At 51.7% G+C, this 16,174-nt stretch overlaps 5 protein-coding genes and 1 non-coding gene across 6 annotated transcripts, besides 7 other annotated features; 2 read left to right on the forward strand and 4 right to left on the reverse strand.

The window, feature by feature from the left end:
* The first annotated feature begins 50 nt into the window (after nucleotides 1-50).
* Nucleotides 51-81: a microsatellite.
* Nucleotides 51-82: a microsatellite.
* Nucleotides 83-612: 530 nt separating this feature from the next.
* On the reverse strand, nucleotides 613-1,969 carry ACLA_068430 (SIR2 family NAD-dependent protein deacylase; the record flags this gene model as incomplete). The annotated part of the gene is made up of 2 exons (XM_001275241.1): nucleotides 613-1,764; nucleotides 1,847-1,969. The coding sequence occupies 2 exons, from the start codon at nucleotides 1,967-1,969 to the stop codon at nucleotides 613-615; spliced, it is 1,275 nt and encodes a 424-aa protein (XP_001275242.1).
* Nucleotides 1,970-2,468: 499 nt separating this feature from the next.
* Nucleotides 2,469-2,505: a microsatellite.
* Nucleotides 2,506-2,516: 11 nt separating this feature from the next.
* On the forward strand, nucleotides 2,517-5,060 carry ACLA_068440 (Golgi transport complex subunit COG4; the record flags this gene model as incomplete). Its single annotated transcript, XM_001275242.1, has 2 exons — nucleotides 2,517-3,740; nucleotides 3,798-5,060. The coding sequence occupies 2 exons, from the start codon at nucleotides 2,517-2,519 to the stop codon at nucleotides 5,058-5,060; spliced, it is 2,487 nt and encodes an 828-aa protein (XP_001275243.1).
* Nucleotides 5,061-5,673: 613 nt separating this feature from the next.
* Nucleotides 5,674-5,697: a microsatellite.
* Nucleotides 5,698-5,955: 258 nt separating this feature from the next.
* ACLA_068450 (ammonium transporter) lies at nucleotides 5,956-7,850 on the reverse strand (the record flags this gene model as incomplete). The annotated part of the gene is made up of 4 exons (XM_001275243.1): nucleotides 5,956-6,605; nucleotides 6,673-7,264; nucleotides 7,338-7,669; nucleotides 7,739-7,850. 4 exons carry the CDS (start codon nucleotides 7,848-7,850, stop codon nucleotides 5,956-5,958), a joined length of 1,686 nt encoding a protein of 561 aa, XP_001275244.1.
* A 457-nt stretch (nucleotides 7,851-8,307) lies between these two features.
* Nucleotides 8,308-8,354: a microsatellite.
* Nucleotides 8,308-8,355: a microsatellite.
* A 189-nt stretch (nucleotides 8,356-8,544) lies between these two features.
* Nucleotides 8,545-8,578: a microsatellite.
* Nucleotides 8,579-8,842: 264 nt separating this feature from the next.
* Nucleotides 8,843-9,075, reverse strand: ACLA_068460 (uncharacterized protein; the record flags this gene model as incomplete). Its single annotated transcript, XM_001275244.1, has 2 exons — nucleotides 8,843-8,867; nucleotides 8,924-9,075. The coding sequence occupies 2 exons, from the start codon at nucleotides 9,073-9,075 to the stop codon at nucleotides 8,843-8,845; spliced, it is 177 nt and encodes a 58-aa protein (XP_001275245.1).
* A 2,597-nt stretch (nucleotides 9,076-11,672) lies between these two features.
* Nucleotides 11,673-11,744, forward strand: ACLA_068470. Its single transcript has one exon. It is a non-coding gene; the product is annotated as a tRNA-Arg (tRNA).
* An 875-nt stretch (nucleotides 11,745-12,619) lies between these two features.
* On the reverse strand, nucleotides 12,620-15,962 carry pmr1 (Ca(2+)/Mn(2+)-transporting P-type ATPase PMR1; the record flags this gene model as incomplete). The annotated part of the gene is made up of 3 exons (XM_001275245.1): nucleotides 12,620-13,194; nucleotides 13,248-15,759; nucleotides 15,867-15,962. The coding sequence occupies 3 exons, from the start codon at nucleotides 15,960-15,962 to the stop codon at nucleotides 12,620-12,622; spliced, it is 3,183 nt and encodes a 1,060-aa protein (XP_001275246.1).
* Between the last annotated feature and the right edge of the window lie 212 nt (nucleotides 15,963-16,174).

Genomic DNA, 16,174 nt, shown 5'->3' on the forward strand with positions numbered 1-16,174 from the left:
CCCAGTAGTATGTACTCCTATGTAGTACATAGAGCTGCTGTACCTGAAAGTCTCTCTCTCTCTCTCTCTCTCTCTCTCTCTCCTCCTGTTGTCGTTGACTGCCCCTCAGTTGAGTTGACTAGTAAGAGAAGAAGACTCTCTAGAACCTCTTGGGGCCGTTGAATTGGACGTTGGAACTGCCCACCCCCCTTAAACAACCCCCCCCCCCCCAAAAACAGTATCGGTGAGACATCTCCTGATCTTGGTCTTTGCTTTGTGATGCATCAGTAATGCCGCTATTGGCGCGTCTCGCCCTTATGCATGAAGTGGTAAGACTGACCACATAGAGACTAAAGAGGCCATCGATGGCTGATGGGGGAAATAATGCAAGTCTACCTAGACAAAATCAGCTAATCTTATGGTCTTATTGATTATTTCGAGTATCATCATGTTTTCTGCGTCTTCGTCGAGTCATTATTTTGTATCCAGAAAAACTCCTAGAGAAAATGAATATACCTACAGAGTTAGGTTTCTAACTAACCCGTCCTTTATCAGAGAATGGTTGATCCGCCCAAAGCCGCAACGACGCCGTTACCAAATAGTGTATGCATTGGTCCTCCACACTCAACGGACTCACATGGCAGATGACTTCTTCCTTCGATCTGTCAAATGAGGGAATACATGTCCCAATCCTCCTCCTACTTCACTGTCGTTGATGTCGGTCGGCCGCAGTGTCACTGCATTTGCAACACCTAGAAGGGCCTTATCCTCACCCAGTGTTTCATGCATCTCCTCGTCGCGAAAGATCTCGGATGACTGGCACAGTGGTTGCTTACTGGATAGGGCTTCGGCCGTTGCCGTGCCTTGAGTAATGTCGACGTTCTTTTGGGATTGGTGCGCCAGATGCTCCCGCACCCGTTGTTGGTATGCCCCGGACAACCCCAAGGTTCGATCAACTTCCTCCGTCAGACGCTCCACCTCATCATGTAGCCGCTCGTCCCTTGTCTGTAGAGGAGCATTCTCAGCAGCCCGCGACTCTGGGTCGGGGTTCGTGGTCTCCCACAACGCCTCCAGTTCCTGTTCCCAGCCTAGCGCTTTTGCAAATCGTCGCACCCCAGCGTCACAGTCTCCCAGGACAAGGACATCATCGGGCCGGGATCCCAGACCTCCGACCCGCTCCATGTTGATGAGCACGCGCGGAATCCCTTCCGGGCAGAATGCCGGTAAGCTTGCAAACGGCTGTACAGACAAACTCGTACCCATCACAATGCATAGATCTGCTTGTTCTGGAAGATGCCGGCTCGAGAAGAATTCTTCGGGTAGGGCTTCTCCAAAGAAGACAATATCCGGCTTCACGAGACCATTGCAATGGAGGCAGGTGGGTACTTTTCCTTCTGCAATCGCTTCCTTCATCGGAGTCTCTGGGTATGCAGCTTTGCAATCAATGCAATGCTGCGATGCGAAGCTTCCATGCGCCTCGACAATCATCTCACCCGGCACCCCCGCCAGGCGCTCTAAACAATCTATATTCTGCGTAAAGTGTTTCAACAACAAGCCCTTGTCATGAAGTAATTTGACGAACGAATGCACAATCGTAGGTCGGTACCGGCCAGGAGCCAGCTCACGCGCCAAGGCGTAGAATGGTCGAGGATTCTCTCGGAAGAAACTGATATCGAACACATCCTCGGGTTCTGGTAAATCGAGGAAGGCCAAGTTGGCGTAAAGACCTGTATCTGGAGAACGGAAATCGGGAATGCCCGCCGAGGTACTAATACCAGCTCCTACCTGTATTCAAGAGGACCATGGTTGTCAGCACATGCTCGAACAGCGCATGCGGGGAAAAGAGGGACGATCTCGGAGGACATACCATGACCACAATGCGTTGCACATTTTTATCCTGGATATATTTCGCCACAGCCTCAATATTCCGCGCCTCTAGTACCGAGGGATTGGTGTTCTCATCCACCACTGTGGATGTTTCACTGCCCATGATGCTCTGCGAGGCTGCGGACAGCTTTTTCTGGCTGTTTTGCAGGTGTCTAGATTGACGTACGATAGAACGAAGTGTGTTGAGGTAATCCACAATATAAACCTGATCGAACGGCGCTATTAATGCACGGAGCAGCTCAGACAGAGAAAATTCGCGATGGACAGCGAGCAGCGTCAAATGACGTCGAGTTGATATCGCGGAGGAGGAAAATCACCCGATTGGGCAATGGTGCCTTTTTTTTCTGCCTCAGGCACATGTTAGTGCGATAACAAACAGTCTTGAGATTCGAGAGGGACAACTACTAGTTGCACGTTGTATACAGGTTACAAGATTTCTAGAAAAAAAAAGTATAGTAGACGAAGAAAAGGATTCCAATGCCCTTATTACTCCTTAGTATGTTGCAATCGCCAATTGAAGCAATCCACTGTCCGCAAGCTGCTCACCGCCTTCACATTATCATCTCATCAACTGTCAACAAGACACATCGCGCCTCCTAACCAAGTCACCTAGATCAGCTGAAGTCACCTAGATCAGCTGCTCGGGCACCATGTCCAGAACAACAGATCCCACCACTAATGGGCACGCAGTTCTTTCTACAGATCAGAACGGGCCGAATGCCCAATCTCACCCCCCAGTCGATGTGTTCAATGCGAGTTCCGTAGCGGAGATCAAGGCCGCTTTATCGCATCTCCACGAGCAGGAAGCCACAGTCACCGCTCGGCTGGACGCCCTCGTCGCCTCGCAGAAAGACTTCTCCCGAGAATTAGGGCGACTGGATCTTCTCCGCGCCCATCTTGGCTCCCAGACTAGCACCACTCGGTCCGTCAGCCATGGCATGCTTTCCGATGCTGCGGCTACCGCAGACCGAATCTCAAGTGCCGTCCGTCGTCTAGACCTGGAGCAATCGCGGGTCAAAGCGACGCTTGAGGTGGTAGAGCAGGTTTCGGAGTTGAAGGCGTGCGTCTTGGGTGTCGCAGGCTCCATGGGGGCTCCCCAGGACTGGGAAACGGCAGCCAGTTACCTGAGCCGAGCGTCCAAGATACCTTCGGAGGTGGTTCATGGGGGCTTTGCTGCTGAGATGGTACCCACTGCTGAGGTGCCTGACCCGCCAAATGTTACTTTGGATAATGCGGCGGAATCGCTCTGTGGTTTGTTTCTGCGCGAGTTTGACAAGGCTGTGAAGGAGAACGACGGCACCAAGATCACGCGGTTCTTCAAACTTTTCCCGCTCATCGGCCGCTCTGAAGTCGGTTTGGATGTCTACGGACGGTACGTCTGCCAAGGGGTGGCTTCACGGGCTCGAACGAACCTCAATGCAGGCGCGGGAGCGGCACAGACCAAAGACGGCTTCTTCTATGCCAATGCGCTCACCAAATTGTTTGAGCATATTGCACAGATCATTGATGGCCATGGGGGTCTTGTTGAGCGTCATTATGGTCCCAGAAAGATGAACCGAGTCATTGAGCGTTTACAGCTCGAGGCTGACCTCCAGGGCGGCATCATTCTTGATACCTGGAGCGATGACCGGCATGTGGATCGCAAACTCACCGACATCAAATCCTATGCCTTTACCTTCTTGGTGCAAAGTTTCCTTCCTGCTCAGCGCAGTGCAACACCAAGATCCAATTCGCCAGCGACCCGGGATGGAGTTGCCGCGCCGACTGAGGACGAAGGGGTAGACATGAAGGAAATCGACGGACTATTAAATGAGATGGCCATCATGCTAAGCCGATGGTCTCTGTACTGTCGGTTCATTGCGGAGACTTGTAATGTAAGTAATCTGATTATCGAGAGCGCTGCGAAAATTACAAAACTGACTTCCTAGCAGGCTGCCGAACACGAAAGTGAAAAGTTCATGCCGCCGAATTTTCTGCAAGACTCAAGTTTGACAAAGAAGATTGACGACCGTCTAACCAGCCCTTTCAATGCCATGACCACTTTCTTCTTCCGACGGTCGGTTGAGAAGGCGTTCCAGCTGGATGAGCAGCCGTCTGGTCTGACCTTGCAACCACACAAGCCCTTGAAGGCCGATCCTCCACACATCACTTCCGCCGTCGACGACATCATGTACATTGTCAACAAGGTCCTGCAGCAATCGCTGGCCACCTCGCAAATCTCGGTCGTGACCAATGTGGTCCCTACGCTATCGCGAGTCCTTGGATCGGACTTTATTGGGATGACCCAACGGAAGATGCGCGACGAATGCTACCCCAAGGCGCCAGTACAGGGCGCGCAACCACCCGAGCAAACAGTAATCTCCTTCCTTGTCTTGATCAACAATTTGGACGTCGCCATCGACTACATCCGCCGCATAGTGCAGAACCATACCGAGTCCAAAAAGCCCATCACCGGTCCGGACGGCCAGGTCGAGGAAATGGACCAGTTGCAGTCTCTCTTCCCCATACCTGCGGAAGCCAAGCTCGCCTCCCAAACGCTACAGTCCCTTGCATCATCCTTTGAGGCCAAGGTGCACGATCTTCTGTCCGACGGCATCCAGGTGGTCTTCAACAACGTCGTCAAGCACCGGCTCCGGCCGATCCTCGCGGACGCGTTCCGCGACATCGAATACCAGCCCCGCGATGACAGCGACCCGACAAGCACCATGTATCACGAATACGGCGATGCGGACGCCGACGCTGACGACGGCGCCAGCCGCGCCGAGCTCGTCCGCCCCCGGTTCGCCGCCAGCTGGACCGAGCTCCTCCTCCCCATCTCGCGCATCCTGACCGCATCGGCCTTTGACCGCCTCCTGACCGTGACAGTGGCATACCTGTCCCGACTCCTCGAGAAGCGCCTGTGGTCGTACCACGGCCGGATCAACGCGCTCGGCGCAACCCGGCTCGAGCGCGACATCTCAGGCGTCGTCAGCGCCGCCGTGGACGTCGGCGGCGGCCACGGCGCGCCGGGCCGGTACCGCCACCGCGAGGCGTTCGCACGATGCATGCAGATGGTGCTGGTGATGGGGATGGACGACGACGAATGGGAGGATGTCGTCCGCGGAGGCGAGACGGTAGACGTGCTGGATAGGCTGAACCGGGAGGAGCGAGCGCGCGTCCGGGCCATGGTCAGACGGAACCCGCGCGACCTGTAGGACAGGACGTACATCACATCCCCTCCCTCCTATTCGACCGGTAGACACCGAAACTCGTCTCTGTTGATTTTTTTTTTTTTTTCTTGAGTACCCCTGTACATATGTATACATTCTGCCTAATGCGTAAAGAGGACATTCGGAACCTTATTCCCAGTATTTAAGAACCGAGACTTGGGGAGTTCGGCACTTTGAGGTATACCAAACCAGTATCCAGTAGTGGGAGTGAGGAAAGGATTCGTAGTAGGGTCACCCACGGTGGAGACAATGGCCTGGGACTAGGGCCACTAGTTTCGCATTGACGAGTTGCGACTTGCGACTTACTCACTAGTGACATCGAGCATGTTGATCCCCAGATTCCAGATCCATCATGACATCAGATGGACCCCTCAGTGTCCAGGCTCCTGGGATTCAGGAATGACGCTCTGGAGTTTGGAGTCTGGAGTCAGGAGTGCGGACTTATGGCCTACAGCGGGTCTGCACTGCAGACGATGGACTTGGAACTACGGAGGTGGCGCACAGACTATTTCATCGGTGATATTCAGATCTATAAGTGGTATCTGTCCAGTTTGCTGGCTCCAATAACAGTTGATCCGGCCGGTCAAGAAGTATATACAAAAAAAAAAAAAAAAAACAAAAACACCGGTAGATCGATCCCAGATTGAACGCCGGTGCTCCCAACCATAAACAACGTAAGGGGAATAATACATATCAGGTCAATGGTGCAGCCCCAGGCTACAGACCATTCAAAAACGGAGAAGGGGGAAACAAAATGACGCTGGATATCTCGCTCGGAAAAGGTAGGATGAAAGGGGGGAGGGCTCAAGAACAGGACAGATTATAGGGAGGAGAAGTCGAGAGGGAGGAGGGGAAGGGGAGAAGGGCAGAGACGGAGGAATTATGTCGAGCTTTCCTGCTTCTCTTCGATTTGTTGCGGGGCGGGTTGCCCGTTGGTCTGAGGAGCCGAAGGAGCCGGAGCATGGTGCTCAGCGACCTGTCGCGGAGCCGGAGCGATCTTGAGCTCTTGGATCCCAGAGTCGCCTTCACTGCAGCCCTGGCTGTGAATGCGGACGGGGGTCTGGCCTTCCAGCATCTCACTGTGTTCGCCGATGCCGTAGCGGGCAGCGTGGGGGATCTCGTGACCGTCTTCGAGCTGATCGTGCTTCTGAGGGGTCCAGGCAAGGTAATCACGGCGAACTTCGACATAATCATAAGCGAACTCGCCCAGCTGGTCATCATCCATACCGAGCAATTCGGCTTCTTCGGAGGCACGGAGTTTCAGACCGGGAATAGCGTTGATGGCATAGGCGATGATGGCAGAGACCACGAAAGAATAGGCGCAGGAAGCCACAATAAACGCAACCTGGATATAGAGCTGCTTATAGTTGTGAATCACCCACCCACCGACTCCACTTCCAGTGTTGACACCGTCGAGGCCGACAATCGCATCGTCTCCGAAAAGGGCGTTGAAAAGAAGACCGACAATCCCAGCGACACCGTGCTCAGCGAACACATCCATAGAGTCATCGATCCGAATCCAGTATTTCACTGAAGATAACAGTCAGCAAAGCTCGTGTGCTAAGGAGGAGAAAAGCAAACTCTAGGAGAGACTCACCCTTGGTGGCATAATTACAAACAATACCAGTCACAATGCCCAGGATAACACTAGCCCAAGGGCTCAGATAACCAGAGGCGGGAGTGGCGGCAACCAGACCGGAGATGGTGCCGGAACACCAGCCGACCATAGACCACTTTCTAGCCAGACGCCAATCGAGGAGAACCCAGGTAATGGCACCAAAGGCAGCAGTCAGGTTGGTGTTCCAGCAAGCCATTGTGGCTCGAATGTTGGCACCGAATGCCGAACCACCGTTGAATCCAAGCCATCCGAACCAGAGGAAGACCGTACCGAGGAGAATGAGGGAGACGTTGTGAGGGCGGAAGTTGAGCATCATGCGTTCCTGACGACGACCCAGGACCATGGAGTATGCGAGAGCTGCCATACCAGATCCAATCTCGACCGGGCCACCACCTGCGTAGTCCATGACACCGTAGTTGTAGGCCCATCCGTTCACGTTCCACACCCAGCAGGCCATCGGGCAGTACACGATGGTCGCCCAGATGAAGGTGAAAACCATAGCAGGAAGCAAACGTCCACGCTCAGCAACAGCACCCATGACGATGGCTGCAGTAACACCGCAAAATTGCATCTACATCGGCCCATGGTCAGCCTACTACTCCCTCAAAGGTCGACGTGACACCAGATCGAAACAGCAAACATACCTGGTAGAAGGCGTAAAGGAGATTGGGAATAAGAGGGGATCCGGGACTCGGATCCGCCAGAGTGTTCATCAGACCAAAGTTGCGGAGATTACCAATATACCCATTGGTTGCAGTCGGGGAGAAGGCCAGTGAGTAACCCCAGAAGTACCACTGGAAAGTGACGACGGAGAAAGATGCCATACAGGCCCAGATCATACTCAACGCCGACTTACGACGAGCCAAACCAGAATAAAGGAAACCGAGACCGGGAATCATGACCATGACCATGGCCGAGGCCACGATGATGTAGGCCTGGTCACCGGATTGAAACCATTTGTTCAGATTTTCGGTCCCTAATAGAAACCAATTCCGTTAGATCCCGTTTTCCCGAGTGGAAAAGCTCGCAGAACTGAGCAACATACTCGAATCACCGCCAATTTCATTTGTGGTGAACTGCTCATAGTTGGAGGGAGCACCGGTCCAGTTGTAAGAGGCATAATCGGGGATGAACGAAGAGCCGCCGGATTTAGACATGGTGAGATGCCCGGCTTATGATGATATGTTGAATGGTGGTAGATTTATACAAGTCGCAGAGCACGTTAGATACTGTGGGAGAGGGAAAACCAGGTCGTATGTAGAACTGGGCGGAAAGAGGTATGGACTATGGAGTATAGTAAGGTTTCCGATGCCGGAGAGCGGAGGACGTAAAAGGATTTCGAAGAGCTGGTTTGTCGACGGCAAAATTGTTGATATGATGCGACTGTGTCTTAGCTCCCGTCTCTCTCACTCAAGGCGTAGAACGTATTTGGTGAAAGAGTAAGAGTTGGGAGAGAGTGATTCAAGCAGGCAAGGGAAGTTAAGAAGGAAGACTGGACTCCGCTGTGTGGAGAAAGGTGATTGCCACGAAGAGGAGGGGGGGCGGAGAGGATGTATATAAGAAGGAACATGGTCTGGGAGGAAATATGGAAGAAAAAAAAATAAATTCAATTAAAATAATAACGATAATAATGATAATAATAATAATAAGAAGAATAATAATCGTAGGAGTTCTGGAAAGACTTCCCGGTGGGCCTGGAATTGAACGGGACGAATTCGTATTTGCAAATGTGAAAGAGTCAAAAGCGATAGTGTAGGTAGATAGTTAGATAGAAGTAGATCGACCGGTTTGTATGGATGAGCCAGAGAATGAGTGAGCACCATTGTGGGGCACGAATATTATTTTTAATGCTTCTTTTTCTTTTTCTTTTTTTTTTTTTTTTTTTGGCCTCCCGGCTCTGCGATTCCTTGGGTGCTGGTACTGATAGCAACCTAAGGATAAGACTGATAGGTAATATCGAGGGTTCGTATTAGTATTCCGCTCGACACACACAATCCGAGGGGGAAAAAGTATCTGGGGTACTTAGGTTTCTGACTTCTGTACCTGGAGATGCAAGGACAATCAGCTGAGAAAACAATTTAGATAAAGAAAAAGAAAAAGAAAAAAGAATAAAAATAAAATCATGAGGTCGACAGGCAACTTTCGTTCCTTAGTCGAGGGAGGCGCGGTAAAATCTGGAAATTTTAACAAAGCTGGGCTCCATAGTTGCATACCTTAGTAGTGACCATACCTTATTGAAAGTTTGAAGCCCCGAGAGATAAGATACTGCGTCAGGTAATTGTCTTTCTTGCAGCCAATCAGTCCACGTAAGGAGGAATTCCACCCCAATCCATCCATTCGCTGAAGCTCCCGATTCAGCTCCAGCATCACCATCGTCATCATCGTTCTGGCCATGAGAGAGAGAGAGAGGTCACAACCTAGGAGTCTTCAAACATCTCCCATTCTTCCTCAGTGGCCGGTGCAATTAATCGAACATGCCAGTGCTTCGGACACAGCATTGCTTGATAGTATCGTCATCGTTCATCTTCGTTCATCTCTCACAAGACCTCGTGGCAAATTCCTTGTCTCCGCAAATTGTCCACGAAGATCCTTTTTACCCAAAAGGAGACCTGTCCCCCGGCCAAGACCGTCGCCGAGATGGTGCGGCCGTGTGGGACAGAGACTTGATGGACAAGGTTCTCCGGACTCTATCCATATTCCATAGTCTTGTTAGTTGTTAGTAGTATAGTGGCGAATACATAGTCATATTATCATCGCGATCCACGGATAGTAGTCATGGCCTGATGAAGAGGGAGAGATAGGAACTGTGAAAAGGGCTCCTTGAGCTCCCCCAAATCATCCCATTGCTTTTTTTATTCTTTGCGCTTGTCCAGAACACCAAGCAAATCCTATGCCAAGGAGGTATTCTCTCCTTTGGCTTGAAAAGTGCACGCACCATTGCCTTGGATCCATCTGGTATGGGGATGGAACAACATCTGACAAGGTGGACAGTGCTATAGAAGGTTCTTGTCCGGTAGTACAACAGCCAGATTGCTGGGTTCCTATACTGCCTATTTATGTCCTTGGATTCCGGGCTACTATCTTTCTCCCAGGACAGGGACGGTGTAGCAATACTCCGTTCAGAGTACAGAATGCTGGCACTTTGGTAGCTATCATAGGTATCTCTATCTCTGGTGATGATAACAGCATCAGCAAGACAGGAAACACCGCGTTTGGAATGGGAGGATAGGATAGACACGGCCCGGCACCAGAGTCACTATCATCGACGAGATAGATAGACTGAGACCAGCCACCTCAAGGCCGCACGGAAACAAGACACTGACTTATCGCTCGGTCCCATGGCACGGCGGCCAGGAAAGTTTGGCTCTCAACCACTCGAAACAACGTCCCGTAAGCCAGACTGCGGATTCCTTATCTGTTGCTGTTTCTCTCAAGTCATCTTTTGCTCGCCGTGATAAGTAGATCGATTGGTTGTGAGGTCGCGATAAGGTCCAAGACGCCACCTGCCGGAAGAAGTGGGGACCACTAGCTCCTGATTCGGTATGGCTGCAGCTGGCGGAGCCCCATCGCACTGATAACGCGAAGCTTGGCCAATGATAGCTTGGCCAAAACCAATCTCAGTCAATCTTCTGCTGGTCGTTTTCCTCATTCTCCCGAGTCGCCTTCGGGCATTTCAGGAACCCAATCGGCCAGTCTTCCTGCCCTTATCTTTGCCTCTTCTATTTTTTGGTTTTTTTTTTTTTTTTTTGCCGTTCGGTCGGTTCGGCTCCGCGGACAAGAGCGGAAACAGTAACCAAATTAATTAGAGTGCAGGATCCCGCCCCCCAAAGACAACTACTCCGGATAGAGTAATATCTCGTTCTTCAGGCTTGACTCATCCAGTTAAGTCTGCATTGGGTCAATTGCGCATCGTCTTGGCACGTCGTTGCTCCCTATCTGAAACAACCAGCATGAGTTGACTCGTGCTTTGCCCAGATATGCGCTCCAGCTCCTGTGCAGACTGCGGAGTGGGCGCCTTTGGCGAGAATCTGACTGTCATCTGTCGGTCGTCAGTACTAATGCAACAGCCAGCAGCCACTACACGACTCCCACGAGGCCATCTGGGATGTCGTCTCACATTGACCTCGTGGCTTTTTTGAGCTGTAGAATGTACTCCGTACATAGGTGGTTGAAAGTCGGAATAAGGATTGTTGCATAAAATGCAGTGGGGCACTAGGGGACTAGGCGTGACACACTCGTGGCCAACCGCCGGTGGTCCTGGTACTACTACAGTCAGCTACTGGGATAGTCTCGGTATCTAGGTATTCTAGGTAGGTACCTTAGCTGTGGCTCTACATCCGATCCAGCACCCCGCAGTCCGTCTATGTTCGCGTTTCGCTCCTTCTATTGGCACTTGATGGTTGATATCTTCGATTTGACTGGCAGACTTGCAGAGACGTAGACTAGGGCCACGATTTAAGTCGAGGGATCGTTTGCGGAGTGCGGATACCGAAAACGGTGCAACCACGTGGGTCGATTTAGGTCCATCATCGAAATATATATATCCAAGCTCCCATCAACTATGCATGCCATACATGATACATCAGAAAGATGTACCACCACCAACGGTTTTCTCAGCTACAAGCTAGAACATATATCCTTACCACGATGATAACACAGGATCACCCTAGTCCGAATCTCGGTAATCAGCCTGTCAAATCCGGTGACTGACAATGTGTACCTGCTAGGACAGACCCTGTTCACATACATATCGTGCCACAGGGAATCCGGAGATTTAATGACATGAGGCGCAATGGATGTATAGTCCTGTAACTGAGGATGATATTTTTTGATATAATGTCTGTGATACCACGCAAACCAATATATCGATACCCAGCATACAAAGGTTCCCAGAACACCGACCACATGGCCTTGTCGATTATTATGTTTAATAGCTTAGCTTTATAGAAGCAAACTGAGCTGTCTATTTCAACAAATCTGGCCGGCTGGCCCAATGGCAAGGCGCTTGACTACGAATCAAGAGATTGCAGGTTCGATCCCTGCGTCGGTCATTCTTTTTGTTTTTGTATATTTTCATATACTTCTCGTCTTTCTATGCCCATCCGATTCATCATCATCCATGTACAGTGACTAAGGACCAAGCCTTTTCTTTTCCTTTCCTTTCACCCCGAGCAGATCGGTATCCTCCCGTCAGGCCCTCCTGTCAAGCATAGCATAGACAGAATGACACCTGCCCAATGCTTACCATCTTACAACTCTGTCCAGACAAAATTCCACTTCATCTTGAGATGGATTCTACGTGAACTCGCACCTGTTTTCTCCCATATGAGAAGTTCTACTCCGAACACCAAGGAGTGCTGTTGAGTGTTGACTGCCAACCCACTATCATGGAGCATCATCCTCAAACATGATGTTCCCCTAACCGCTACAGCACATTAAAAGAGAAAGACAATCAGCACACCGAACAAAGAAAAGATTTTTTTTTAAAAAAAACATACAACAGCCGGGATTCGCTGGTGGTCACCCACCCAACTACTAACCGGCCGGCGTGTGGCTTAAGTACGGCTGAGCGGACGGGAAGCCCTGTTCTCCACACCCTGTGGTCGTATGTGCTTAATATTGCGCGGAAGACGTCTATATTGTACGTCGGCGGAGCAAAAGGTTCTAATACCTATGATGGCCTGCAAAATGTCTTAAGGATCACAATCGATACTCCGATGAAATCTGTACCAGTGCTACCCCCAAGGATACAACCGCGTCCAGAAAATCTATAAATAACCGATGGTATCCAATTACATACGGTTTCTATCATACCTCCTCGTAAGCCCGACAAACACAGCCAGGGAAAAAAAGAAGCCAACCAACGCCGCCCGAGTAGCTTTCATTTTTCTATACAGATGCAGAGTTCATACACTCAATCCCCATGTCAGACATTGACACTATATCCCACCCCAACCGCCTGTCGCCGCTTGACGGAATTCAGGTACTTGCGACCCTCATCCACCCAGAACACAGTGCTCGAGATACACAGGAGCTTGAACAGATGAGCAGCGTTGAGGGGCTCAGTCTGGAAGACCCGCTGCAGGAACGGAAGGTAGATCACACAGGCCTGGCCCAACAAGGAGCCTAACACCGCGTAGTTGAACATCTTGTTCCCGAACAGCGACAGCTCGCCCCGAAGCACTGATTTGCTCTCGCTGCGGCACGTGAGGGCGTTGAACATGTCGAAAAGCACAAAGCAGGTGAATGTCATGGTCGTGTCGTGAGCTGTGACCACGCGGGAGCGCTGTCCCGGGTTGGCGACATCGTCGATGTCGCCCATCTCGTAGACGTAGATCGCGAGGGTACCGAGCATAATCATAAAAGCCGATGTCAGCACTCGCTGGATGAGCGGTTTCGTCAGAACTCGGGCATTTCTTGACCGGGGAGGGCGATTCATAATGGTTGGGTCGACGGGTTCAACGCCCAGTGATTGCGCAGGCGGACCATCCATGAGGATATCTGGAATGGGAGTCAGCGATGTGAAAGACAAAAAGGAAAGGGCCATAACTCACTAATCCACAGAATCTGCATCGCGTTAAGCGGATTCTTGAACCCCAAGATCGTGCTCAACAGCACGAGACTGAGTGCCGCAACACTGGTACTGAGCTGGAAAGTGATGAAGTTTTGGATGTTGTAAAATATCCCCTTGCCCTGTTCGATTGCGCGCAGGATCGTGGAGAAGTCGTCGTCCGTCAAGATCATGTCCGCAGCCTCCTTCGCAACGTCGGTGCCCAGCTTGCCCATGGCAATGCCAATATCTGCCTTCTTCAATGCCGGTGCGTCGTTCACCCCATCCCCAGTCATGGCCACAACGTCACCCCGAGACTGCAAAGCGCGCACGATCTTCATCTTGTGTTCCGGACTGGTGCGTGCGAAGATTGAGGTCGACGAGATCGCCTGCGCCAGCTCCTCAGTGCTCATACGATCGAGATCATCACCCCCGAGGACGGATCTTGATCCAGGGGTATCATTCACCGGCATTCCGAGCTTCTTCGCAATTGCGACTGCCGTGGTTTCCGCATCTCCGGTGATCATTATTACCCGAACGCCTCCTGACATAAGACGCCTGATGGACCTGTGGACGTCCTTCCGTGGAGGATCGTTCATCCCCACCAGCCCAGCGAACACAAGCCCGGTATACCGATCATCTTCGTCGGTCTGGCTCGTTTTCGACATGGGAGTACTAGATCGACTGCCAAAGTTCCTTCCCCCTTTGGCCGTATCCCTTACAGGTCCACTAGCAAATGCCAGTACCCGGAGCCCTTCCGATGCCATTTGTTCTGCCGCCTGCCTCACGATGTTTCGTCGCGGCTCGTCCAGGATAACCTCTCGGCCGTCCTTGGTCAAGTAAGTATCACAGCGGTTCAGAACCTGGCCCAGAGCACCTTTGACATAGGCGACGTTGGTACCACCGCCGAACGAGGTTGAATCGTTGAGCCCACTGCCGATTATCACACCCATCCACTTGCGTTCCGAGCTGAACGGCGTTTCGGCCACGCGTCCACTGATGCGGTCGCGCAAATCATCCTCTCCAAAGGTATCCAATAAATCCAGGATAGCAACGTCTGTAGGTTGGCCGACCCAACGACTCTTGACAGCCCCAGAAGCGCTATCGACCGTAGAAGACAGGACTGCCGCAGAGGAGGCACTAGCTGGAGAATTGGCACTCACACGGGATAGTCTGGCGTTGTTGGCGATGTTACCAATCCGAAGAACCGTCCGAGCAGCGGGCCCAGGAGTCAAGGAGGAGATGTTGTGGATCTCGAATGGTTCTGGGCAGTCGAAATGCCACATCTTGGTGACAGCCATGTGATTAAGCGTGAGGGTGCCCGTCTTGTCGCTACAAACCACATTCACGGATCCAAGAGTCTCAACACTGGGAAGCCTTCGCATAATTGCCCCTCGCTTGGCCATACGTAGCACACCAAGAGCGAGGGTGACAGTCACAATGATCGGAAGACCTTCCGGAATCGCGGCCACGGCAAGCGAAACGCCGATGGTAAACATCTCCAGGAGCTTCCGGCCCTGTATTAATCCAATGACGACAATCAAAGCGATGACCCCAAAGGAGATGTAGCTGAGTTCCTGACCCAACCGATCCATCGAAAGCTGCAGTGGCGTCCGTGGACTTTCAATCTCTTGAAGGGACACCGAGATACTGCCAAACTCGGTCCGGGCACCAGTCCCTATGACGATGCCCTGACCGTAGCCGGACCGTACCAGTGTTCCCATAAATGCGATATTGTGTTGTTCATTCAGCCGAATATCTGCGCCAACCGCCCCGCTGGCGGGTGCGTCATAGAACGGTGACCGAGGAGGACTGATGATTTTGGGCGAATGAGAGAGATTGGTTTTAGTGCCGCGTAATGCGTCGGTATACTTGACCACAGGCTCGTTTTCGCCCGTCAGATTCGATTCGTCGATGCTCAAGTCGGTGGCCGCAGTTATTCTAATATCTGCTGGAATACGGTCGCCGGTGGTGAACAGGACCAGATCACCAGGGACAAGCTCGCTCGCCAGGACGGTACTGGAGGCCTTGATCGCGGCGGACGCGGTGCTCGGGACTCTGGTTTTGAGATGCTCCATTTCGAATTCCACCGGTGTAGCCCCTGCCTTGGCATTATTCGATGGCGGAATATACGAAGCGGGGAGATCGCGGATGAGGTGTGCATGATGGGGCACTAGACGATTCAAAGCCTCCAAAGATTTCTCCGATCTGTATTCTTGAACAAAGCCGACGCTCACGACGATTGTCACCGCGAGCGTGATGCTAAGGGCATCATCGTAGTTGCCCATGAAAAACGAGATGGCCGCAGAGGCCAGCAAGAGCAGAATGAGGGTTTCCTTGAACTGCTTGAGAAACCGAAGCCACAGGGGCTCCGGTTCCTCATGAGGCAATTCGTTCGCTCCATCACGTAACAATCGTATCTCTGCCTCAGCTGGTGTCAGACCATGGAGCAGAGAGGTTTGCAGGCGTTGCGCGGTTTCCTCTGGACTTAATAGGGAGTACGTCGATGTGGATGTCTAGACACTCGCGGCAGGTGTGATTAGATTCGGAGCGGTTGGACTTGGAACGGGGGTACTGATAGGTTCGGTTTTGGATCATCTGCCTAGGTTGCAATGTCACGTACCGATGGAGAGTGCACGCCTGTCACAGGCGTTGCGGACGCAGACCTTGAGACCTGAGCATTGTGCAAAGGTAGCGCAGGCGTTGCGGAGCTTGACATTTCTCATGCTCTGACGGAACGACGAAACCTTCAGACTGGATGCACAACGGTTATCATCCCGTCATGGAAGGATGCAATGATTGGAAGGGAAAAAAAAAAGCTTTATGGAGGATAGAGCATTAAAATTATGAAGTTGAAACGAAACTGGAGAATCTGCAAGAAGCCACGTTCTCCAAGGTGCGGTGGATTGGAGTATCAAGTTGGAGAGGAAT

This window comes from Aspergillus clavatus, genomic scaffold (genome assembly GCF_000002715.2).
Source record: "Aspergillus clavatus NRRL 1 1099423829791 genomic scaffold, whole genome shotgun sequence".
NCBI classification, from domain to species: Eukaryota; Fungi; Ascomycota; class Eurotiomycetes; order Eurotiales; family Aspergillaceae; genus Aspergillus; species Aspergillus clavatus.